General features: G+C 41.6%; 1 protein-coding gene across 2 annotated transcripts in view; it reads left to right on the top strand.

Annotated features, from left to right (window-relative positions):
* Ccdc175 (coiled-coil domain containing 175) overlaps window positions 1-25242 on the top strand; it is an 82743-nt gene that overhangs the window by 50669 nt on the left and 6832 nt on the right. Inside the window, exons 9-17 of one of the 2 annotated variants that reach the window (NM_001164400.1) lie at window positions 77-213; window positions 2435-2545; window positions 7433-7504; window positions 8579-8714; window positions 9365-9496; window positions 16730-16868; window positions 18280-18359; window positions 20384-20536; window positions 23738-23840. In NM_001164400.1, coding sequence (NP_001157872.1) covers window positions 77-213; window positions 2435-2545; window positions 7433-7504; window positions 8579-8714; window positions 9365-9496; window positions 16730-16868; window positions 18280-18359; window positions 20384-20536; window positions 23738-23840 — 1063 coding nt within the window. The remainder of the gene's footprint in view (window positions 1-76; window positions 214-2434; window positions 2546-7432; window positions 7505-8578; window positions 8715-9364; window positions 9497-16729; window positions 16869-18279; window positions 18360-20383; window positions 20537-23737; window positions 23841-25242) is intronic. The other variant, XM_039112722.2, reaches the window with a different exon arrangement.

Here is a 25242-nt window from a genome sequence, read left to right as displayed (position 1 = left end):
CTAGACATGGCTCACGACAAGTTCACTCTAAGGAAGCTTGAGCCAATTCCTTTAATTCTGTCTCTCTTTTTCCTAGGTGGCTGAAAAACTACAAAAAATTAATAAAGAGAACAAAGATCTCCGAGATAGACTGAACACGCTCCTCAAACAGTATAAGATTACGTTGAAGGAAGAGGAAGCTATGTCTTTGCAGAGACAGAAGATGGCTGAAGAGTACGTCTTTGTCTGTGCGAATCAGATTGCCACAGTTAGGGGTGCCTGATTTACTGTTCAAGTGTTGACTGTCCATCAAAGCTCATCTTAGTTGTCAACAAAGTTAACAGCAAAATATTCTTTATCCAATAATCAATCACACTTCTCATCTGCCTTTATGGTGCTAAGAAATGCTTTCCTTATCTACAACAACTGAAATGCATTATTTACTCTTATAAACCAGACTCGGGGAAAACAGTAATTCCTGTGTGAGACTTTCCATTGAGTTGTAATATGTACCTCAGTCAAAGCTGGCGACTTGTGCACATTCACTTTCCCAGACAGAAGTTCGGTTACCTACAGTGACATCAGAAAGCATTCAAGGAGATCATTTCTCATTCACTATGTATTGGACTCCATTTGGTCAAGAAACCTTGATAATTCAACCTCCCAAATATTCCTCCACTGTTCCATTCTCTCTGTTCATCCTTTGCTTTTGCTTTCATCTTAGTTTTCTCTCCTTCTGCTGTTCCAGCCCCAACTTGACTACCTCCAACCCTTTGACCGAACGCCTTTCCATAACAACTGGGCATCAAACCCTTGGCCTTATTGCACTACAGAGAGCCAGCAAAGGCATTCCATCTTATCTGGTCCTGTATGCCTGGGACACCACCCATTGCTGTGTAGATAGTCAATTCTCAATGATTCTTTCCTTATGAATATTACAGAGTGGTATCGTGAAAATATGAAATTATATTTTTTAAAAAAACTCACTTAGTACAACCGAAGCTACATCTCATAGATTAAAAATTCTGTGTCCAGGCCCATTTATATGAGGCAGAGTTTGTTCATTGTTGTACTGTTTAAGCTATGAAGTTGCTGCAATCATTGTGTCTCATCTGATTGCACGGAATACCAGCTGTTCTACCAAGTGGTATACAAACCTCCCCCAGATCAATAGGTGCCACCCAGAAGAGTAACACGAACTGATAGCAAATGACCATAACACTAAAAATTCACTGCCATTGTTGGGGGTTGCTGCTGCTGCTGCTGTTGTTGTTGTTGTTCTTTTGGGGTTTTTTGGTTTGGTTTGGTTTTTGGTTTTTGTTTGCTTGTTTTGTCTTCAGCTCAATCTCCATAACAAAATGCCATCATCTGGCTGGTTTTCACAGAAAATTACCTCTCAGCTCTAATGGCTGGGATCCTACAATGAGAGGGCCAACATGAGCATGTTTGGGTTCCAATGATGACTCACTTCCTGACTTACAGATGGTGTTCTCTGTCTCTCTGTCTCCTGTCACCCTCCCTCCAGCCATTCCTCTCTGTCACTCTCTCATCCCTCCCTACCTCTTCTCATCTTCTCTTTCCTCTCCCCTTACATAGGGAAAGAGTGAGTTTTCTTCTCTCTTCTTGGAAGGGCAGCAGTCTCATCATGAAGACCCTACCCTTAAGACCTCATCCATACTAAGTCACTTCCCACTTCCCAAGCGTCCCATCCCAATATGTGCCCAAAACATTATCAAAACATTGGATCCTTACGCGCATGCGTGATGACTCTTAAACCCAAGCATAGACGTATGTAACTTAGATGTCACAAGTGACTTTGCTTTCTGTGTCACCTTAAGGTGATTTTGAAGGTGAATCACTTAGACAAGAGGGGGGAAAAGCCTAGGGGAAGTTACGAATGCATTGAGAGAACCCAGACAGAGCAGTGTGACGATTTATGCTGTCCTGTTACTGCTGCAGTTAGAATTCTTCCAGTGGCTTCATAAAGTTTACACATAGGACTTTCATAAAATTTACAGTTCTCAAGCTGCTGAAAGATTTCAGAATCTAATCTTCCCCAACTCCTTTAAATTTTTTTAATTTAATTACTTTATTTTATGTGCATGAATATTATGATTGCATGTATTTACGAACACCTCCTCCTGGTACTCAAGGTCAGAAGAGGGCATTGGTTCCCTGAGACTGGAGTTATGGGTGGCTGTAGGTGCCATATGAGGCAGGGAATCAAACCCAGGTCCTCTGCAAGAAAAAGTGCTCTTAACCACTGAGACAACTCTCTGGCCCCCAGTTCCTTTCAAAAGAATTTATACATGCAAATTTTTCTTGCATTGGGAAATGAAGGGTTTTGTTCAAATTTTGCCTATAGTGTCTAAGCCTCTGCGTTCAACCTCCAGTACCTTAAGATGATCATTTTAACTTTCAGTGAAATGACTGCCACTTCTTTTTCTCATCCTAGACATCAGAAACAGATGGAGCTTCTTAATCAGAAAGAAACCTTCCTAACACAAAGAAAACTCGACATCAAAAACATGGAAGAAGGATTTTCAACCCTTCGTGACCTTAATGTGTATGTTTTGGGTCTTTGCCACTTTAAAATTTTCTTTGTGTATGCTTCTTTAAACTGAAACAATATGCTTGCACATGTAATTCACGTAGAGTATTACAGGGAAGTACGTTTATGAATAGGGCTTTCTGATTCACAGTTCAGAAAGGTCACCATCTGTGCATGGTGTTGACCATCTTCACCATCTGTGAAGGAGTTGACAGGTGTTACAGAAGCTGGGTGATGCGAGAGGGAACAGATTCAGGGCCAGGGGCCAGCATGAATCTGACCATTATCTCAGGGCTCTTCACCAATATACTTCATCTTGGCCATTCTAAGTCATTTACGTTCTTTGCCTAACAAAGTAGTGCCTATACCTAAATTTAATTTCTAAAGGTAAAGATGTATAATTTATGGGAAAAGTAATCCTAATCTCTTCATAGAAATAATTATTAATAGCTTGCTACATGTACTTTCAAATGCATATATATAGTGTGCATTTAAAAATTGAATTTTATTATTCTATAATATGATATTCCATTTAAAAATGTATCTGTGCAAGGCTGAAACATGACTCAACACACTTGCCTTGCACACTCAAGCTCTAGGTTCAGTCCCTGCACCATAGGGGCCAATGAAGCAGAAAGAAAAGACTAAGTAAGACCCAAAACTTTGAGACTGTTACCAGAAAATGAAAAACCATTTTAAATACAGGCATGAACTATAACCTTCTGAATAGGAGTGCAATAGCCCAGGCATAACAATGGAGCCTGACAGACAGGATTCTATCAAGTGATAAGGTTCCTGGGCAGCAGAGAAAACAGCTGTCAAAAGAAAGCCCAGAAACAGAAGGAGACCTTTGCCAGCTGCTCGTCTGATAGAGGATCACTGTCCAACGCACATAAACAACTCAAAAATATAAATACCCAGTGAACAAATAGTCCATTCAGTGAATGTGCAAGCGAATTAAACAAACTTCTCCAAAGAAGACACATAACTGGTCAACTAATGCAGTATAAACTGTTCACCATCTTTAGCAAGAAAAGAAATGCAAATAAGAGCTCCATTTAACTCCAATAAGAGTCTATCATCAAGAAAACAGATTATGGGGAGGATGTGTAGAGAAAAGGACATTTACACACTATTGATGGCTACATCAGTGTAGCCACTATGGAAATCAGCATGGGGGTTCCTTAAGATAAACAAACAAACAAAAAAAACTAAACAAATCTATGTATGACCCAACCTTGGTATAGATCTTTGTATATTGATACAAACTAAGGTTATATTTAGTTACAGTGGTACGGAGCATTGTATATTAATATAGATTTAAGATTATATTTTGCTCCAACATGCTAAGGTGTTGTGCCTATGCAATTCATTTAAAAATGCAATGTTGGAGTTGGGGATTTAGCTCAGCGGTAGAGCGCTTGCCTAGCAAGCGCAAGGCCCTGGGTTCGATCCCCAGCTCCGAAAAAAAAAAAGAAAAAGAAAAAGAAAAAAGAAAAGAAGAGTTGCCTTGGTCATGGTCTCTCTTCACAGAGATAAAAATGCAATGTTAATCCCTGACAGTTGTTTAAAATAATTGCAAAATGTTTAAAATAATTACGAAATGCAAATTGGCAGTCAGACAATCAAACTCATGGTCATGTTAGATACTAGTTTAGTTAATTGCAAAAGTATGTTTCCTGGATTGAACAGAAAGTAAATAGCTAGAAACAATTTCAGATATATTATAGATAGATAGTCTTCAAAACCACAAAGATCAACAGAATATGGTATTTAAAGATACTTTATTAAGCCTTTTTTGACAATAAGATGGGTCCGCTCCTGCCAGTACACCCACCCATTCCACTTCAGTGATGAGCATCAAAGAACTTCCTTATGGAGTTTGCTTCCTTGTGGCAAGATAGCCATTGGGCAAGAAAATGTCCTTGCTCCAACTAAAGACAGAATACTGGACAAGCTGGACAAACTGGATGTAGGGAAGTTGACTGCCAAGCTTTGCAAGGACAAGGGATGCAAGTTCTTCATAATTTCTGCGTCACCAAAAAAAAAAAAAAAAAAAAAAGTCTGTCAGTTATTCTGGACTAGAAGGCTGAAGACGATGCTCCCTGACATGACACAGAGTAAGTTTCGGGGGAGTGTCCAGGCAGCCAGCTATCTATGTCATTTCTATAGTTCTGGAAGCTGCTTGTCTGTATTTCCTAATATTTTTTTTCTTTCTCAGGTCTCTGATGGGGTTGAAAACTAGCTAGTTACAGTCTCACAACTAAACTTAAGTTATGTAGGATTTAAGAAAATGTTTTTAGGTTTATGTAAGTTATGATAGACATTGATTTAGGTACGTCACTTTAAACTCACCAAGATAGAATACATAATAGAATCCCCGCTTGTTATCTATTTGTCAATAAAAGCTTATTATCCAATGACTGTGCAGGGGAAAGAATAGGGCAGGACTTCCTCCCCAGCAAGAGGAAAGGATAGGAGAGGAAGGGAGGACTAGCCATGGGTAAAAGAGTCCGAGAGACATGATGAGAAAAACATCATGTTCTGGAGGACAGAAAACCACAAAATACAAGTATATCTGGAACATCGGCTGGGGGGTAACCAGAGTAGGTTAGAGGATGAAAATAAAGCAATACTGCTCAGTTGTTGTGCCTTTAAAACATGTTAAATAATGTAATAGTCCAGACTCAGTTATTTGGGAAGGTAGCTGAGTTAAGAGGAAAGCTGTAACACGCTTATTAAAGAGTCACTGACGAGCCACTGCATAGCAGTCTTAGGCGTATACCCTAAGAAACTTAGAAGCATACGATAGAGAGCCCTGAACACCGATATTCCCAATAGACAAGTTATGGATAGCCATCAATGGAAGAATGGATTTTTTTAAAATGTGGCATTTGCAAACAATAGAATTATTCACTGTTTTCAACCAGGTGAATACGAAGACTGTGTCATTTGCAGGTCGGATAGATCAAATAAAGCTGAGTCAGAAAAACTCACATGTTTTGTTTCACATGTGGAATTGAGGTTTCTCATTAAAAAACTATATGAAAATACTAAGGAAACTATTGGAGGGATGAAGGATCACTAAAAGGAGGGAGAAAAGAGAACTAAGGGAGGTTATTAAAACATATATATATATATATGTTTTAGGTGATTAAAACACACACACACACACACACACACATATATATATATATATATATATATATATATATATATATATATATATATATATGTTTTAAAATGACTTGTCCTTTAACCTGATAGAAATAGCTGCATAAGTGGAAGAAGATAAGTTAAAAATTTCAACTTCAAAAACTGTAAAACAGGAAACAGAAAAGGCCAAATATTGGCCGTTAGAATCTTTGTGTGATCAGTAAATACTGTGTAATTGGAGAAAAGATTAAAGAACCACATTTCATACAGGTGACCTTTTTATCTTTATTTAGACATAGTTTAAACTCAACAATAAGTATTTTTAAACTATGTAAATAAATCCCATATTCATTTCAATGATTTCTCAGAATGTTACCACTTGGCCATATCTGTTTTCATTATTTTCATATTTTATTCAGCACAGATATGAAGTGTAGGTTCTCTGTATGATTGTCTCTGTATAAATAAGCAACTACTTATACATCTATTTTCATTATATTAGCTTCAAAAGGAAACTATGAACTTCTATGAAAAATCAGGAAAACTGAATTATTTTGTTCAGTCAGATTTTATTTTTCTAATGAATAGTGCAAACTTATTATTAGTTATAGATTTTTTTGAGACAGTATCTCACCATGTAGCCCTGGGTGTCCTGAACGTACGCTATAGACCAGCTGTCCTTGAACTCACAAAGACCTATCATCTGCCTCTGCCTCCTGAGTGCTGGGAACAAAGGAGTGTGGTACTACACACCCAAACTTTTGATCAGTTATTGCTCTGCTTATTAAGAAGCTCAGAATCAAATATTTAACTGTTGCTATGCTCTTTGATATCCCGTTATCTTTACCTTATTTTAAATTGGTTCAGATCATTTGTGGAACATGTTATATAAGTCAACAAATTCATTAAAAAGTAGTAAACTTGTGAACAAACTTGGAGATCTAGAATAGGCTATTGGATCATTTCAAATAGACCACGAAACATAGACATGATTGTTTCTGGTTCATTTAACTGCATCTTGATTGTTTTCACTTGTATTTCTGGTCTTCAAAACCTTATGTAACAACATTTTTCCTTTCTGTTTCATTTATGAGTATTCTGTCTTTGAAAAGACACAAAGTAGCTTTTTACTTAAGTGGCTTTTAATTCATTTCCGTACCAGCACCGGTATGGGAAGGCAAAAACAAACATAGGCTTCTGCTTCTACTGGTGAAGTCTGCGTTTCCGTCCACAAGAAAGCTTCCCAGACTTAAATCCTTCCCTTAGTTCAAGAACTTGTCTTGTGTTTTTGTGTTCTGTGTGGTACAAAGTAAGAACTATCAAGAACGCAGAGTTCCTCAATAGCCTGTGGTCCTGTTGTTTTCTCCCTTCCTGGCCCCTGGGGAGCAAGCCTTACAGACTATTTCATGTTAGGATTCTGACTTTCTATGCCCTTCGCAAATGATTATACCCTTTCCTTGGTACAACCTCATCTCCATCCTAGCCAGCCACGTTCTTCCCTGTTCACCATTAGCCTCACAGAGACCTGTGCGAAATTGCTTTCCTAGACTTTCTCCTTCCGTTCTTGGATATTAAACCCAAGACTTGTAGGAGGAGCAGTTCAAGTGCCCTTCTGTAAGTTGGCCACTGAAATTCTTAGTTGTTTTACAATTAGCCATACTCATTTTAAGAAATACATTAAGACTTTCTTATGTATTGGAAAACTATAAATATAAAATCCAATATACATGTATCTATTGTTTTCAGAGCAACAAAGGAAGTATATCGAAAACAAATAAAACTCCTGACTGAAAATCTGGAAAGAGAACTTCAGAGATGGTAAAGTGTGTGTGTGTGTGTGTGTGTGTGTGTGTGTGTGTGTGTGTGTGTAGTATATGTTACAAATAATTCCAATAGAATTACTATCCTAAGTTAAATTGTATATAAATTCATTCTGAACTAGATGTGTTCATTAAATTGTTTTGTTTTTGTTGTTGTTGTTGTTGTTGTTGTTGTTGTTGTTGTTTTATTGTTGTTGTTGGGTTTGGGTTTGGGGGTTTTTTTGGTTTGTTTGGGTTTGTTTATTTTTGGTTGGTTGGTTGGTTGGTTCGGTTTTTCATTGAAAAACAAACAAACAAAAAACAGAGTTTTCCAAAGATTAAGGTTGCCGTTATGGCACAATGTTTGCTGTCTGTCCAGACTTCTATTTATGGTAAGAGTAATGTGAGGAGCAGACTCCTGTGGACCGCTCTGCCTTACTAGTCCTAACCGTGGCTCGGTTTACTCCTTCTCATGCTCCCGCTGTAAAGCTGGCAACGAGAGTGGTCCCCTCCTTACAAATCTGTTGTGATTGTCAGAGACAATCCACCAAAAGTATGCAGATCAACGTACCCAGAAAGCACTCACTGGCCCTTAGCTGTATTTTATTAGTACTGTTGTTATTAATGTTATAGTTTATAAAACTCAGATCGTATATTTCTACTATTCTCCAAAGATATAGCTGTGGCAGAGAGAAAAGTTTGAGAATCTAAAACCTTGAACTTTCTCATTAACACTTTGGGCAATCCCAGGACTATTTCTGCCTATGCCTCTCTTTTCTCCACCTTCCCTGGGGCCTGCCAGGGAAGGCCTATCCTTGTTTCCATCCTTGATGTGAGAGAAGAGAGCAGTACAGTGTGGCTCTCTTCTGCTCTATGCTGATGGGAGTCAGAAGCACGTCTCACTTGCATAGCTCTTACACTCAGTGTTGAGGCAGCCAGTGCTCTGCCTTCTGACTGTTAGCATCTGCAGGGCACTTCGATGACAGCCCACGTGCCACTGTAAAATTGTGGTTGGTCAAGTTTTGCTCTGTGTTTGAGGGAAACCGCTGTGCCAATATAATTAATGGTCATTCTGTTATGTTCCTGTCTCTAGGGTCGTAAATCAGTGGAGACTACTCTGTTCGAGAAAAAGACATTCACGTTGGCTACATAAGACAAAGTTGACCTTGAGAAAAATCATAACCGAAATAGAGATTGCAGAAGAAAAACGACGTCAATTGCTCAAAGAGGTAAAGGAACCCAAAGTGTTTGGAATTATGGTAATTCCCTACACAGAAATGAGTCCCACCCATCTCAATATTTAAGTAATCCTTATTTTTACTAAAAGATATTTTCCTTTCTCCTAATTTGATGGTTACAATGAACTATTATTTTTCTTTCTTTAGAGACCTATCCATTTGTTGTATGTTAACTAGAGATGTTTAAATCTTTTTTATTTCATTACATCTCTTTATTTCTGTGAAGATAAGCACATGCTGAGGTGAAGGGCAGAGGACAACTTCAAGGGATTAGTTTTCTCCCTCCACCATATGGGTCCCAGAAATAAAACTCAAGTCACCAGGCTTGGGGGCAAGAGTGCCTACCTGTGAAACCATCTAGCTGGTCCAAGAGAGATTCAGCAAATACTAATGCTCTCTAGGGTGTGTCTTTGAGGTACGGAAGCAGGTCCTTGCTTCCCACAAATCCTTTATCATTCCTATGTGGACCCTTTGGATACAACCACGAGTCCCTTTAGATATGATTTGGTGGATGACTGAAGGAAGAAAGGTCCCCCTCCTCGGTGCTTGATGAAACATCCCTCAGTTTATCAGGTCATTTAGAAATGTCAGACTAACCATGACGCAAGTGATGACATAAGGTCCCGTTTCCCTCTGACTAGACAAAGCGTAGACAGAAGGAGATCAGTCGTTTTGTGAACCAAATCGAGACAATTAAGGAGCAGCTAGAGGTAGAGGAGAAGGAATACATCAAAAAAGAAAAAAAGTTAATGAAAGAACTAAACAAGTATGAGGTAAGCATCAGTTTGTGTGTGCGGATGCTTTTGGAAGATTCTATGAGGGGAGAAGAGTGATACTGTGTGTGACCATGATCACGTAAACATAAAATAAACCCTCCGGTGTGAGCCAAGGCAAGATCACAGTCCATTTCACATGCTTCTTCTTTATCTGAAAAAAAAAACAGAAATAGGATACATTTTTTTCTGAGTTATAAACAAAACAAAACCCACCCGCATGCACTTCAAATTTTGTCGATTAACAGACAATACACACTTCTAGGAAGGGTGGAGTTAAGAAGCCAGTGGGAGCTGTCACGATAAAGTGGGGAGAATGTCCGGGAGTAGATCTCAGAACCCCTTAAGAATTTTCAGAAGCCAACCCAGGGTAAATCAGGAGACGTAGAGAAAGTAGAGACAACAGGCATTGAACACATCCAGGCTTCAGATGCTGTAGACTGACAGCACACGCTCTCCCATACTGCCTCCCTACCCTTGGAGGCCACCACTGGAGAAACAGCAGAGGAGACTGAGATCAAGGGGAGGGCGTTTCATAGCTTGGATCAGAAGTAGGCACATCTATGATTCTCAAGGCAGATGGAATTTTCATTCAAATTGCAGGATACCTGTCTTCTCACTGTTGGTGAAGCTCTACACACTGTGCCGGCATTTTGTTTTGCTTTTAACTTATAGTGTGTTGGATATCATATTATTTATTTTTCTATTGCTGTGATAAAATACCATGATCGTGGTAACTTATAAGAGGAAAGTTTAATTAGCTGTCAATTCCCGAGGGGAAAGAGTCCGTTCTGGCTGAAGGTGGGACAGCCAGTGAGAGGCATAACAGCAGGGACAGGGAGTTGAGAGGCAACCTCTCAGCCACAAGCAGGAAGCATAAAAAGCAACTGAAAGTGGGGCAAGGCGTCATGATCTCAACGCCTGCCCCAGTGATATACTGCAGAAGGCCATTCCTAAACCTCTCAATTCACACCGCACACTGGGGACCAAGGACTCGGATACTCAAGACTGTGGGGGACATTCCTCAGTCAAACTACCACAGGTATATTGATTAGCTTTCCTTTGCTGTGATGAATACATAAGAGAACTTAAAAGAAAGAAATATTAAAGAAAAAAAAAGCCAACCCTCCTGATTTCAGAAGTTCAAATCCATGGCTTATTCCATGGTTAAAGGCTTGTGATGAGACAGAACAACATGGCCATCAGAGCCTGTGTAGAACAAAGTTAAATACTTCCTCATGGCCAGAATGCAAAAAAGAAAGAGGGGCAGGAAGGGGACCGGGACGAGACACCAGTGAAGGGCACATTCACCATCACCTGCTCCTTCACTTAGACCCCATCTGCTTCCACCTTCCCCCTCCTCTCTAACCCTACTCCCAACCCCCAGTAATAGCACTGCCCACAGGAGAACTAAGTTTTCAACACTAAAGCTATGGGTGACACTTCTTGTCCAATGTAACACTTGCTAACTATTCATAGAAAGAAGACTAGCGTTACTCAGGGGCAATCACAGCAATTACAACTCAAAGCGACCACGATCTTATCGAGCTGACTCCCTACTCAATGCTTTCCTGAAACTGACCAACTTCACAGAGGAGTCTCGCTAGGCTATGCCAAAGAGAGTCTCATAGTATCAAGGAAATAGCCCTCGAATGTCCGTATAAAATTTCCCTGTGGTCTGAACTCACTTCCCCTCAACCCCATCCTCCTCTTGTGGGAACCCTTCCATCTCGCCTGTTCTTTCTAATATGAAGACTGAAAATTAAGCAGACACATCATCCAAACAAAAACGTCCTGAGAAAAACAATTGAAAGGGGGTACTTTTTTAAAAATGTGGCCAAACATTTCTTTACGAATTTAAAATGTGATTTAATATAGATGCGAAGACAGGTTGTCAATATGGGAAAATACAAGAGCTTGGAGAAGAGATGTCAGAAATGATGGCCACAAAATAGCTTGCGGTGAGATAGAAATAGGTAGAGCTCGGGTAATAGATAAGCCAAAGAAAACACATCTGAAAAACAGAGAAGACTCAGGGTGGAGAGCATCCTCCATTTGACTGGGGCACCCCAAGTGACATCCTCCATTGGTTGTAGCATACCCAAACAGCTTGGCGTTCTTCTGGATGCTGAAAAACACATTAAATCCTCCAGAGAGGTACCTAAAGGAATGGCTCAGTGGTTAAGAGAATGCACCGCTACTGCAGAGGACTGGAGTTCAATTCCCAGCATTCACCTCAGGCGGTTCACGACAGACTGTACTCCAGGCTCAGAGGATCTAACACCCCTGGCCTCCACAGCACTCACGTACACATAGCTGTACAAAGACACACATTCATATACACAATTAAAAATAATCAAGTTAGTAATTTTTTTAAACCACAGAGAGGGGAGACCAGACATAAAAAGTTGAGAAGATCAGGTAGCACACTGGGTATTAATTCGCACTACAGAGAAAACTCAAGCAGGGACATGGGACAGGCTAGAAACTCGGTATTACCTGAGTACTGCTGTAAGTAATTTAGAGAACAATCCAGCTTTACTGGGGCCAAGGATGTATGCCACGTCTACAATTGTCTCCAGACACAGGACATGTAGACCCGGAAGTTCTACAGCAGGATAGTACTATCTGAGGAGTAAATAAGTGTTGGGTGTTGCTAAAGAAATGACCCAGCATTCTCAGAGTGGTAGAGTCATCTCCAGAAAGCAGAGGCTGGGAGTGCATCAGGATCACCAGGGTTTATTAGAGTAATTTCTGTGAAATCTCTGAGCCTTTTAGCCCTTACACAACTTGACAACGTGTTGGTAGAGGGAGGGGTCTGAATAAATTAGCCAATAAGAGAGTGCTCCAGAGCTGAAATGGTTTTGAGTTTGAAATACTCTTGAGTTATGCCCTGGAACAGTCACTGACTGAGAATTGCTCCCTGAAAGAGCAGAATATATTAGCAAAACAGCTGATGAAACTCCTGGAGGGACCAGCCATGTGAGCTCTAGCTAACCACTCCTCATACCATGGTAGCTCACTCCCTGTGTGACGATCCCCGAGTCCGCCACACATTAACAGACTTGTAATTTTTTCCCTTTGTTCTCCCTGGGCTTAGAAGCCATGGGAATATTCTAAAACGAGCTGGCTTTTACTTAAGTAAGATCACACAAATCACTCCATTGAACAGAATTCAGTAAAACAACGTTAGATTCAGGAAATTAACCAGGAAGCTTCTGCAACAACCTAAGTGAGAAACAGGGCTTCGCATAGGCCAGATCAGAAAAATACCTGAAGGTATTAAGAAGTCAGCACCCTAGTGTGTACATTCTGGGGCTTAAACCCAGGGCTTCGCACATGCTAAACACAAACTGTCAGTCAGTTCTTTACTACAACACTAACAGTTTACCACCATGCTGGGACAGTCCTTACCACATCCCAAAGCTAGGGAAAGGGACCCCATTCAATACAGTAGGTAACTTCATTCAGTGGAAGGAGGCAAGTTAAACCAGGAAGAAATAGAAGATATCTGTGGATAAAACAGATTGGTGTGTTGAAGAAAATAAATTAATTAATTAATTACAATTAAAAATCCATTGTAAGTGGTCCTTGTGCTTGCACTTGAATTGTAGCCTGTGTTCCACATCAAATCTCTGTCTCTACACGCTAATTCACAAAAGACAAGGACTGATGGCAACGGCATACCGTTGTGATAATTACGACAATCACCATCTGTATCCCCAGACACACTGTAAATCTGTTTCTGCCTCTGGCTCGTGCCACAAGGATCCCCAGGTAGAAATGAAACAATCTCAGGTTCTGATCTACGAACCATAAAGTACCCTCTGTGGGACCATTGCTCTCTCCAGCTGTGAGCTCTCCAAACTCACAGGACTCAAAGTCAAGATGTTCTGTTGTCATTGAGATCTCTGACGCATACCTCCCAAGGCAAACAGTCTTGCATATTAGTCCTGTTCATGAAATACAGTTCCAAAAACCTGGGAAGTGCTGTGTCTTCTAGGCAATAATGTGCTGGCTTTTCCATGGTGTTGGGAACTCTGCCACAATTCACCTATCAGAGTATTCCATAAGCTCTGTATATCTTTGGGTCCCACAAACTCTTCCAAGAAACAGAGCCACCATGAAATTGCTTAGTATAAAGTTTGACCTTCTGAAGCTATGCAGGCTGGTCACAGTCTATCTAGGCTCTCGACTTTATACCCCTTAGAACCTGAAGTTCGCAAAGCAAACACTTAAGAAAGACACACAAGGACAGTTGAAAGTAAAACCCACCAGGACTCTCAGGATAAGCTTCAACCCTCAGGCAGGGACAATTCTTTGCCTTCTGAGGCTCCAGTTTCAGAAGGTGGGGACCCTCAGGAGAAGTCAGAGCTATCATTGCTGAGCTGAATAAGCACTTGGCCCAGGAATCAGAGATGCTTAAGAAAAAGCTAGAATACGGGGCTGGGGATTTAGCTCAGTGGTAGAGTGCTTACCTAGGAAGCACAAGGCCCTGGGTTCGGTCCCCAGCTCCGAAAAAAAGAACCAAAAAAAAAAAAAAAAAAGAAAAAGCTAGAAGATTCAGTCCTCATTGGCTGTCCCATTCCAACACCCTGATCCTACAGACAAAGCAACAACTTTCCTGACTTGTGCTATACCTGGGACCCATAGCCACTCCAAACACAAAAGGAGTGACGATGCCCCATGCAGACATCATGAATGAATGCACTCAGGCATGTCCCATTGCCCTTTTTCAGAGGAGGCAGTATAGATAATACAAAATTGAGTCTCTTACCCTGCTCAGTGCTAAGGCCTGGGGATATCATGTCTGCTTCAGTGGAGAACCCGAGTAGAGGGCATGTCTCCTTCAGTGACCCGCGAGCTGTGTGCTTATTATCGCTTTAACATAGGCGAGTGAGGCCTGCAGCTCAGTGCAGCCAGAGAAGACACTAATGGCTGTTTCTGCATCGATGAAAGACCTTGTGGCTAGCGTTTGGTGTGTTTCTGGCAAGCATCCTCACAAGTGTGACCTTCGCCTCTACTTGGGACCAAGGAGTGCTCAAGGGAGGGTTGGTGCATTCCAGGGTAATTTTATTGTCCAGTCAATCAATAAAAAGTAAACTTGAAATAGCAGATAATGTGTTTGAAGTAACCTGGAGTAAATGAGATTAGACCTCCTTAAAAAAAACCCAACAAACAAAACTATAGACTTCACTGGGAAGTTAATCCTTAAGAAAGACCAGGAAGGGGCAAGAGATATGGGAGTGATTATGTGGTGGTTTGAATAGGAACGACCCCCAAGGGCTCACAGATTTGAATGCATGGTCACCAGGAGTGGCAGTATTAGGAGGTGTGGCCTTGTTGGAGTAGGTGTGGCCTTGTCGGAGAAATTACATCACTGGGCTTGGAAGTTCAAATGCTCAAGCCAGACCCAGTGTCTCTCTTCCTGCTTCCTGTCTGGCTGTAGAACTCTCAGCTCCTTCTCCAGCACCAAGTCGGCCTGCATGCCACCAGGCTTCCACCATTAATGATAATGGACTGAACCTCTGCATCCGCAAGCCAGCTCCAATGAAATGCCTTCCTTTATAAGAGTTGTCACGTTCATGCTTTCTCTTCACTGCAATAGAACAGTGACCAAGTCCATTTATGTGTCCTTTCAATGGAAGCAAAGTAGACTTTCATTTGTCATTCCTGGTTCAGGTCATGGTAAGAGCACAGGACTGATAGGAGATCTTCGGCACTTCGGCACAGAGCTGACATGAAAGTTCAAAGAATGGCTTCCCTCCTTCTCCAGCCAGGAGAAAAATGAAATTTTGTTGCAGTTTGTTGCAGTTTCCTCTCCAACCCGAATCGGCCAGTACAAAGAAAACGCAACTCAATTAATATGAAAACAATCTAGCGTCTAGATTGGGCAGATCCACCCTACACTGTCCTATTCCTAGCTCCCAAATCCCTCATCCCTTGCACCTTTTATTTGCCAGGTCTCCAGCTTCTCCTTCTCCCACAACAACTCTCTCCTCGCTTCTTTCCTTTCTCCACCCCTGACTCCTCCCCCTCCTGACTCCTCCCCTCTCCTAACTCCTCCCCTCTCGCTCCCGACTCCTCCCTCTGCTCAATCTCGAGCTCTTGCCTTTATTTTACAAATTCAGAGAGAACTCCAAGGCAAACCACAACATGAAAGGGCCATTTCTGTTAAGGGCAGAGGCTAGGAGTAGCACCCACAGCTTCCATTTATAAACACACATCCAAGGGAAGCCATACGCCAGAAGGAGGCCAAGTACCCAGTTGTAACCCAGAATTCATGTCCTTGAAGGAAGAGAGAATAAATATTAAATATCAGCTGACTGTTTCTGCCTTAGTGACCATTTATAGATCTACTCTAATTTTCTAAGAGAAATGATTATTCCATTTGGAACTAAATAAAGCACGAGTTTGATGAATATTTTAGTTAGGTGTCTATTGCTTAGATAAAACTCTGATCATAAACAACCTGTCCAGGAAAGGGTTTGTTTAGCTTGCACATCCCAGGGCGTATATAGTCCATTGAAGGGGGCCAAGGCAGGAACACAATACAAGAACCTGGATTCAGGAACTGATGCAGAGGCTGTAGAGAAACACTGCTCACTGACTTGCTCCCCGTGGCTTGCTTGTTCAGCCTGCTTTCGTATATAAAGCAGTAGCACCTGCCCAGGGATGACACCTCCCACCCATCAATCAATCACCAAGGAAACGCCCCACAGGTGTGCTCACGGGCCAATCAGGTTGAGGCATGTTTTCAGTTATGGTTCCATCTTCCCAAATGACCCAGTCTGTGTGAAACTGACAAACACCGACCAGCACAAGGAAGTAAACGTATCTTCATGCTTTCCCCCAAGTCCCTTTGTCTGTCTCTCCTGTTATATCTGGCTGCTTCTTCGTGTCCGCATTTCTTGGAAGATCATGTTGTATTTCACGGCCCCCTTTCGTGGAACAAGGTAAGCCAAAGGCATCTTTCCTCAAGCGTGTTTTGGCTGCATACATAGTAGGAATGGAAACCCAGCAGCAGAATTCAGAACTGACAACCTCTTTGTAGATTGAATGACAGATTCCCAGGCTGAGTGAATGAGGTAGCACTTACTTATTAAATACAGGATGTGTGCCAGGTCCCTCTCTAGGCTGCTCCAATGGAAGACAGAGCTCTCCGCCCCCCCTCTTTGGAGAATGTCCCCTTTATTCACTCATTTTCCTCACTCAGCGTTACTTTCTTTGAAGGATCTAATCATAAAGGAAGCACAGATTAACAAAGTAAAAGAGGAGCAGCTAGTTGAAACCCTCCCACGGCTTCAGATAGCAGAAGACGACTTCCAAGAAAAAAGCAGGACACTCAAGTCCCTCCAGAATGACATTTCAGGTGATACTTCAGACGTTTCCCTCTCCCTCCTCCCCTTCCTTTTCTTCCCTTCTCTTTCCCTCCTCCCACCTCCTTTCTTCCCCTAAAGTACATAGGCCTGTCCCCCAACCCACTAACCCATCCCTAAGGCCGAGATAAAGAAGGCTTATCAGAGATAGGAGCGTTCAGAAGGCATGAACCATGTATGTAAATATGTATCTTTTGCATCCCATCACACAGCACAACATGTGCACATGTAACTGTGCTATAATTTCAAATAAAAAAAAAGATCCTACACAATAAATAATTCGCAGTCACCTAGCCCTGTACCTAAGGTCCAGAATGTTTGACTTTTGCCTTCATTCAGGAAGTGGAGGGCCATTGCCCGGGAACTCTGCACAGGCCTTTGAGCAGACACCACTTAAAGATGCCTCCGTATGATGAAAGGACTGACTGTGGGACTCAGAAGGCCAGGGCCCAGAGTAAAAAAAACAACAAAATGTGAACATATACAAAATGAAACGTTAAAAAGTACTTTTAAAAAGATTTTCTTCTCCACACTGCTTTGTGCCGCCTAGAGGGAGACCATTTGATTTCTTCTACTGAGGAAAACTAACAATTCAAACCTTATAACCGATGCTGACAGCAGATAACACCTTCCGCTACAGTAGCTGGGAAGTAATAGAACACATTTCACAATTGCGTTGTAAATCTTGGTGTAAAATGTTGTGCCAATGGACTCACTAGCAACTAATCCTTGCACTGTTGGGATGGTCTGAAGAGTAAAAATTTGTCAAAGAAGAACAACACAACTTTATGAGGAGATTAAAGGGGAGAAAAACCTATATGTAGGTAGGGATGGAGAATTTGTAGACAGGAGTATTATGTTCTATGTCATGCTAAGAAATGAATAGAAAAGGTATGAAAATAGCCACATCCTTATTAGCATACAGTTTAAGAAAACTGAACTAAGTGGGAAGCACGACTAAAGGGACACTCCTAAAAAAGTCCTTGGGGGATGGGGAGATGGCTCCGTGATTGAGCATTTGGTACACAGTCCTGAGGACCAGGGTGCAGATCATAGCACCCGTGAGATAAGCCCGGCATCCCTCAACTGCCAGAAACATCTTTGCTGCCTTCTTCTGACCTTCCCCTCCCTTGGAGCGCACACATGCACGAATCCTCCCTCTGTCTCTCACACATACATAACCAAAACACACAAAGAACCCAACAGATAAAGTGGTTTGATTCTGAAGAACCAGACACGGGGGGGTAGATAGATGTCCAGGGAAACAGCCAGCTGCCTTTTATTGTGGTAATAGTTTATCACAGCATGACTGTTAAAACTATGCATGTCTTACATTATTAGGGTTTGTAAAACCAACTCTGTGGACAGTTATTTTTCTGTCTCTGTCTCTCACTCTCTCAACAGCAAAGAAACAGGAGGAGACTTTGTTGAGCACCTATATTTTCCGCTACAGAAAGGACATCATCAGATGCACGAACAACACGGTAAAGCCCCACTGTGCTTCATTTGTCTTGGTTTTCTGTTTTGTGCAATTTACGGTGTCAGGGATTGGATTCCAGACCTCACCTGTGCTAGGTGAGTTCTGTACCACTGGAACCATGTCCTCAGGCCTTAGTTTTCTCCGAGTTTTTCTGTGTAGTCCATCCTTGACTTAAACTCATGAGTCTCCTGCCCTAGCCTCCAGAGTGCTGGAATAAAAGGAAGCTCTCGCCCAGAGCCCTCATATCTTCTTCTTTAAATTGAAACATTGGTGCGTGCAAATAGCACTATTTACTCTATTTTCATGAAACCAACTGTTATTAAAGTTATCCTAACAATATTTGTGCTTAAAATTGTAGTCAATATATACATGGAGGATGAGAGGAAGGGGCATGGTTTTTCACTACTGTGATATATACCTGAGAAACCCGACTTAATGAGGGAAAGGTGTGATCTCAGAGGACCATGATTGTCTCACTTCTCCTGTTTCTGAGCTTTCAGCATTGAGGAAGGTGAATGGCTGAGGAAAGCCTTTTACATCATGGCCACTAGAAGGCAAAGAAAGGTGATGTGAGGAAGGGACCAAGACCAAGCCATGGTGATTCAATAGCGTATCCCCAGATATCCATTTCCTCCAACCGGGCCTCACTTTCCACAGTCCCACCACCTCCAAATACTTTGTACAAAGCTGGAGTCCCTCACTGCACTACATTTGCTCACTGAGCATCCTCATGACCTAGTCATCTCTGCAATGCCCTCGATGGGAGCTTTACACATTTTCTGGGTATTATAGCTCCCAATTCTATCAGATTAACAACCAAAATTAAGAAGATGGGGCCTCTGGAACCAAATCAGGTATAATGGTAGAAAGAATATTGGGCAATGAGATCTAAACACTCTTGTTTATAGGATGCCGTGCTTTTTGAAGGTAAGTAGGCAGAGATCGAAGGAGATAGAGCAAAACAGGAGCCAGTAAAGAAATGTTTACTATCTTTCAAAATGTGTAATCTGTAGTTTCATTACAAACTTTTCATGTGGAGTTGGTTACTTGAACATGGAATTATCCTATTCTTTGATATAACCAGATATCAAACATGATTTCTGATAGGCTATGGGTATAAAGAAATATGAAAAAGAACATTACAAGGAAGTGTAATGCACACATACAAGCAATACATGCACACACACATACATACACACACACATGCACACACATACACACATGCACACATACACACATGCACACACACATACATACATGCACACACACACACACACACACATTCAAGGACACATGTACACTCCTTTTTCTTAATAAGATGTTTCCACTGAGGACTATATGATGAATACAGACCATGAGGTTGCTTCGCTTCAGTGTAATAATTAAGAACTCCATAGAGAATTCAATAAGAAAAATTAATAAATAAATGGTTCAGAACCAGGGTTAGTGAGATCAGTTGGAGGAGTGCCTGCTTGACATGTGCTGCCCAGGCTCTGTCCCCAACACTGCACAGACTATCCTGGTGGCCTACAGCTGTAACTCTAGGGCTTGGGAGGTGGAGCCTGGAGGTCCAGAGTCATACTCCGCTACATAGTAACCCCTGAGGCCAGCCTGCGATACGTGACACCCTGTCGCAAAAGCAAATGAACAACAGCTAAATGCATAACTAAATAAATATCCCCAGCATAAATATTTTCTCCTTCTAGGAACATTAAATTTTCTTTTAAAATCTCAGTGAACCCTTTCACCTTCTCCCCAATTTGGCCAGGCACTCAAGGATCAAAGCACATTGCACTTTGTAAAGTTTTGTTAGTGTCTAAGGTATGTTGCTTAAGTGTTACCAGAGTCCACAAATAAGTTTTTAGTAAGCAACCTTTGGAATGTTCTGTGGGAGGGAGTCATGCCATGGTCAGCTGGAGGGCTCCAGAATGGATGTAGAACCCGGTTCTGGCTGTGGGCGGGCACCCTAATGCTGTTGCTCTGCTCTTTGTACCCTAGAAGATAACTGTGGCTTTTATGTTTGGGCAGGAGACTGTGAAGCGAGACATGAGACATATACGAACCCTTGAAAGTGAAAAAACCCAAAGCCATTTTGAAGCCCTAAAGAACTTAGAAAATGAAATCTATGTAAATGACCAAAAGCTGGCCCTTCTCATCCTGGAAAATAAAAAATTAAGAGATGTAAGTCCAAGAGAACTTTATGTTTACTAGTGGTTCTGACTGATTGTGGGGACCAGCAGTATGCACGTGAGAAAAGAGAACCAACTGTTGCTATGAACTTTAGAACGCTCCAGTCTTTCATATTCCTCCAGACGCCTGCACAGGTCCCCCTGCAGGAGTGTCACCAACTTCTAACACTAGAGATCAGCTCAGCCCAGATGCAAGCATTGAGAAGAAGGAGACTGTCTGTACAGATGCTTTTGTTCAACGTCATGGCCCTGAGGTCCATGCAGCATCGTTCAGGATCCTTCATTCTGTGTAGCATTCCACAAGATGACCATGGTACTTACTTAGACCATGCTTCATGGGGGTTTTAGAAAATTTCTTTTGGCTATAAATAACAAACCCTGATCCTAAGATCATTCAAGTATAATTGTTTTGAAAGACAGACATATTTCTATTGAGTATAGATCCTAACTGGACCTGCAAAGTCACTAGGTGTTAATTATACCTAGTAAGAGGAAGACCATTACCAAAATTCTTTGGTCAAATTATATAAGCTTTTATTTTTTTGTCAGATAGGGTTATCTCTCCCTAGAGAAGGGTTTTAGAATTAGCATCAAAACACATATGGTTTTCTGTCAGACAGGGATATCTCCCTAAAGCAAGGCTTTCAAGAGGTGGGAAATTTCCAGAGGAATTTTGGTCACAAAGGAATGTAGCTGAAAACATTCCAAAATTATTTGGCAGCACATTTTATCTTATCAGGGTATGTTCAAGGTAGGAATCAAATCCCATAAAGTGAGAAGCATGTCAAATTCCAGACACAGGTTAAAGCAAGACAGCTTGAATTCCGCGGAATACAGAAATGAACTTATTCTGACCTTAGAACAAAATGGCTTCCATCTTTGAGATGAGGTCAGGCTGGTCTCTCACAGGGCGTGCATCTCCTGCACCAGCGCAGAGTGCCAGGCTCACAAGGAGCACTGAATGCCCCTCCCACAAGCAGTGGGTGAGAACTCTGACATACAGTCACAACCTCACCTGCGTCATTGTCACCTTAAGGAATGAAAGCACAGACTTCCTCTTAGATTATTTTGACCAAGAGCAAGCCCAAATTTGAATTCTCTACTTTTTCTCCAACGTATTTCATCTGTCTGTAGCCTGTCTGTAGCCCATCTATTGAGTGTGTCTGATATGTCCCTGTTGCCTGTCTGGTCTGTGGCCAGCCCATCTCTAACAAAGAGCTCACTCTATGTTTATTGAACAGCATAGAAAACACAGTGTGGGAAAGAGATGAAGAATTCTTTAAGGAATCTTCAAGAGAATTTTACAAGAGAAGAGTTGCTTTGTTGACCCCAACTGGCCCAGAATAGCAGTCAAAACCTCAAACAAATGTCATCAACCTATATGTTGATGTCACTTCTGATATTTATGAGAGATCTGTTTAGTTTACAGCTATTTTTAACCTGTTGGCTATTTTCATAAAATGATTACCACAATACACACATACACACAAATATTATTCCAGGTCATGGACATGGAAGAGAACATAACTAAAGATTAAAGCTGTGAACTTACCTTGGGTTGTAAAAAGCTGATTGTCTGGAAAGTCCAAGGCACAATAAAGTTGTTTGCATTGTTCTTCTAAAAGCAGGTTAAACATAAACAGACTGCATGCCCAGTAGGACAGCAGATTAAGAATTAGTTTTAAATGGTCTTAAGGCATATTATTAATGAGATGGCAAGGCCTGCAAAGGGGTTAGTCTCCTTGGCATTGGGAGATCCTTTCAGAAAATAGAACACTGCATTCATCCCACTCATCCAGCTGTCTCTCTCAGTTCAGCCACTCTGGCGGATGTGTGCACTGGTGTCCCACAGATATGCATCCCTCGACAATTAAAGAAATAGCTTGTCATGCGCTGTCGGGCACTCGAATATCCTCATTTGTGAAAATTGTGTTCAAGCGTTCTTCCTCTAGTTAAAAATTTAAGTTTCCTGTACCCTAAAGTTCACAGCAAATGTTTGTTCATTTAACACCTAAAGTTACAACCTCAATTTATGAGCACTAATTTTAGAGGTTATATCTCAGAAGAGTAAGGCTTCCCTACTTATACTTAAGATTTACTCATTTTAATTTTTTAGAATGATGTGTTCAATAATTAAAGCCATACTGACTGCTGAGTCCACAGTTTTTATTAAAACGTAATTTCTATATTTCATAATCCATGGCCAGACGTGTAATATTCTATTCCCTCGTTTGAAAGATGTGAGTTAGCACCTGTCACTCTTTGAATGCACTGTCCTTAGTGTCTCACAGGGTGAATGTTGCTTCTCTGTAAACTGAGAGATTAAAGGAAATGGTTTTTAAATGACACCCCAACTGTAAAATCCTTGAAGTTAGGATTTGCATCAATGTCCTAAGAGTTGTGGGACATAGTTTCATTGAATGCTCATAATAATTTCAAAAGTCAGATAGTATGCTATGTACCTTTTAGATGAGAAAGGACTTTGGTTTTGTTTGTTTCAAAACTTGTTAATAGCTACAGGGGGGTAAAATCAGTAGGAGCCGATAGAAGTAGCCTAACCACTAACTTGTCCAATGCCATTAAGGGAACCCCTTCGCCTCTCTGTGTGATTTGTTTCTGTCTGTTAAATGTCAAGGGCTATCCCACCAACCTCACGTGCTTTGATCGGAAGGGCTAAAACAGCAGTGTAAGAGCTGGTATTTTTCAGAAGGATGCATGTGCTCTGAAGAGCTTTGAACCCTACCTGCCTCCATAACCCTCATCCACGCAACACATCATGCTGCCAGCCTTTGACACAAACTTGGGAGGAATTTTATCCCCCTATTGAAGTGTCCCATTAGCCTCTTCTCACAGGGAGACAATATCTAACCTTCACTCAAAGGATGAGAATTTCTATTGCTACATTTTTGCACAAGGAACACTTTTCTTGTGGCTATGAAGCTTTTGGGCAGAAGGTCTTTTAACCTCCTACCCTGCGGAGTCCTAGTCAGAACACTGTGTTTATTTATTTGGCTGCTGGAATAGTAAGAAAGCAGAACCCTTTGTCTCCTCCCTTGAATGGACGCAGTCACAGCAGAACAGTCTTAGGCATCACGAGGCAGCATTACACATGGATGAACGAATGCACAAACGTTTCTCTAACTCGGGGCACAGAGAGCAGGAGCTGAGCAATCCTGTCCCCTCTCCTTTCCAGTATCTTGCCTATCTGAAGAAACACACCAAAGAATACTCGGAGAAGCAAATAGTAACCGTACAGAACTCAGGTGACCTCTCTTGGCAACTGATAGCTCAGCACTGTAAGTAATGTGTCAGCCTTCTCATACAACTGTGTCCTTGTTCAAATCATTTTTATTAATTTGCATATGAAAATGCATCTATCTTAAGGCCAATGAATTATGAGGACTACACATACTCTGGTGGCCCCTGCCGCCACAGCAAAGTGCAAAACATCTTCAACGTGGCATGTGACCACAGTTTAAGTCTAAAACACCCTTCACAGGCTCCTATTTTGGGTTTGTAGTCCTACTAGGAGGGTTGTAGAACCTTTGGGCAGTGAGATCCCAGCTGATGAAAGTGGGTCCTTAGGAACAGGGCCGTAAAGGTTATAACCGTCCCTCGTTCCGTCCCTGACTCCATCCCATAGTCTCTGCTTCCTGAGCTACCAAGATACATAGGGGTCGCTACCACACAATCCCATCACCACAGACAGCTGCCCCATTGCATCACAGCAAACCAAGAGCTGCTGAAGCTGCCGGCCCACATTGTCCACTTCCTTAAGTTCCTTTGTCAGGTATTTACTGCCACCCGTCCCTTTCCAGTTGATCTCACATCATTCCTCCCGTCTCAAAGCCACCTATCAGCCTTCTAACACTGATAATTAAACAAAAACAAATGACACCTTATGCAAACTTCTCCTCCTGGCTTCTTTGAGCCTACAAAATGGATTTTTATGATTCCTTCATGAAGCCAGGTGCTCACCCTATAATCCCACCACTTGGAAGGCTGAAACAGAGGCGTTGATGTGAGTTTAGAAAAAAACAACAACAACAGTCTGGACTACAACCTAAGTTCCATGTTAGCCTGGACTAGAGCTGTAACCTGTCTCAAAACAACATCACACACACACACACACACACACACACACACACACACACACACACACACACACACACGTGCTCACACGTGCGCGAGTATGCATTATCTGTTCAGCAGCCGAATGACATTTGCCTTGTTCTTCATACATCACAAGTGAAGCAACTAGGGACATTTGTTTGGTAATATTTTCAAAGTGATTTCTTAGGCAACACTTTGAATTGAGATGGCCGGGCTCCATGGTTAGTGTCTGGGTACCTTTTAAGAAACTCCTAGTTTGCTGTCATTATTCGAACTTCTCATCCAACTTGTGATGTGGAAGAGAGCCTGTTGCTCTAGATCCTCGCCAACACTTGAAAAGTGGAGGACATGAGAGGCATTAACATTTTCCATTTCCGTAAGTGTAGGCTGGAATGGCATTGTGGTTTTAGTCTGCCTTTTCCTGCAATGACCAATGGTCCTCGACTGTCTGAAAATCATTCTTTTTGAACCGTCTCGAACCAATGAAGTATTTTGGTTCAAAAATACTCAAAGTGGGGCTGGATGGATAGTTCAGTAGGTAAGAGCACTTGCCACTCTTTCAGAGGACTGGAGTTGAGTTCCCAG

This window comes from Rattus norvegicus, chromosome 6 (genome assembly GCF_036323735.1).
Source record: "Rattus norvegicus strain BN/NHsdMcwi chromosome 6, GRCr8, whole genome shotgun sequence".
In the NCBI taxonomy this organism is placed as follows: domain Eukaryota; kingdom Metazoa; phylum Chordata; class Mammalia; order Rodentia; family Muridae; genus Rattus; species Rattus norvegicus.
Note: the sequence above shows the minus strand (reverse complement) of the source record. Positions and strands in the feature narration are given on the sequence as shown.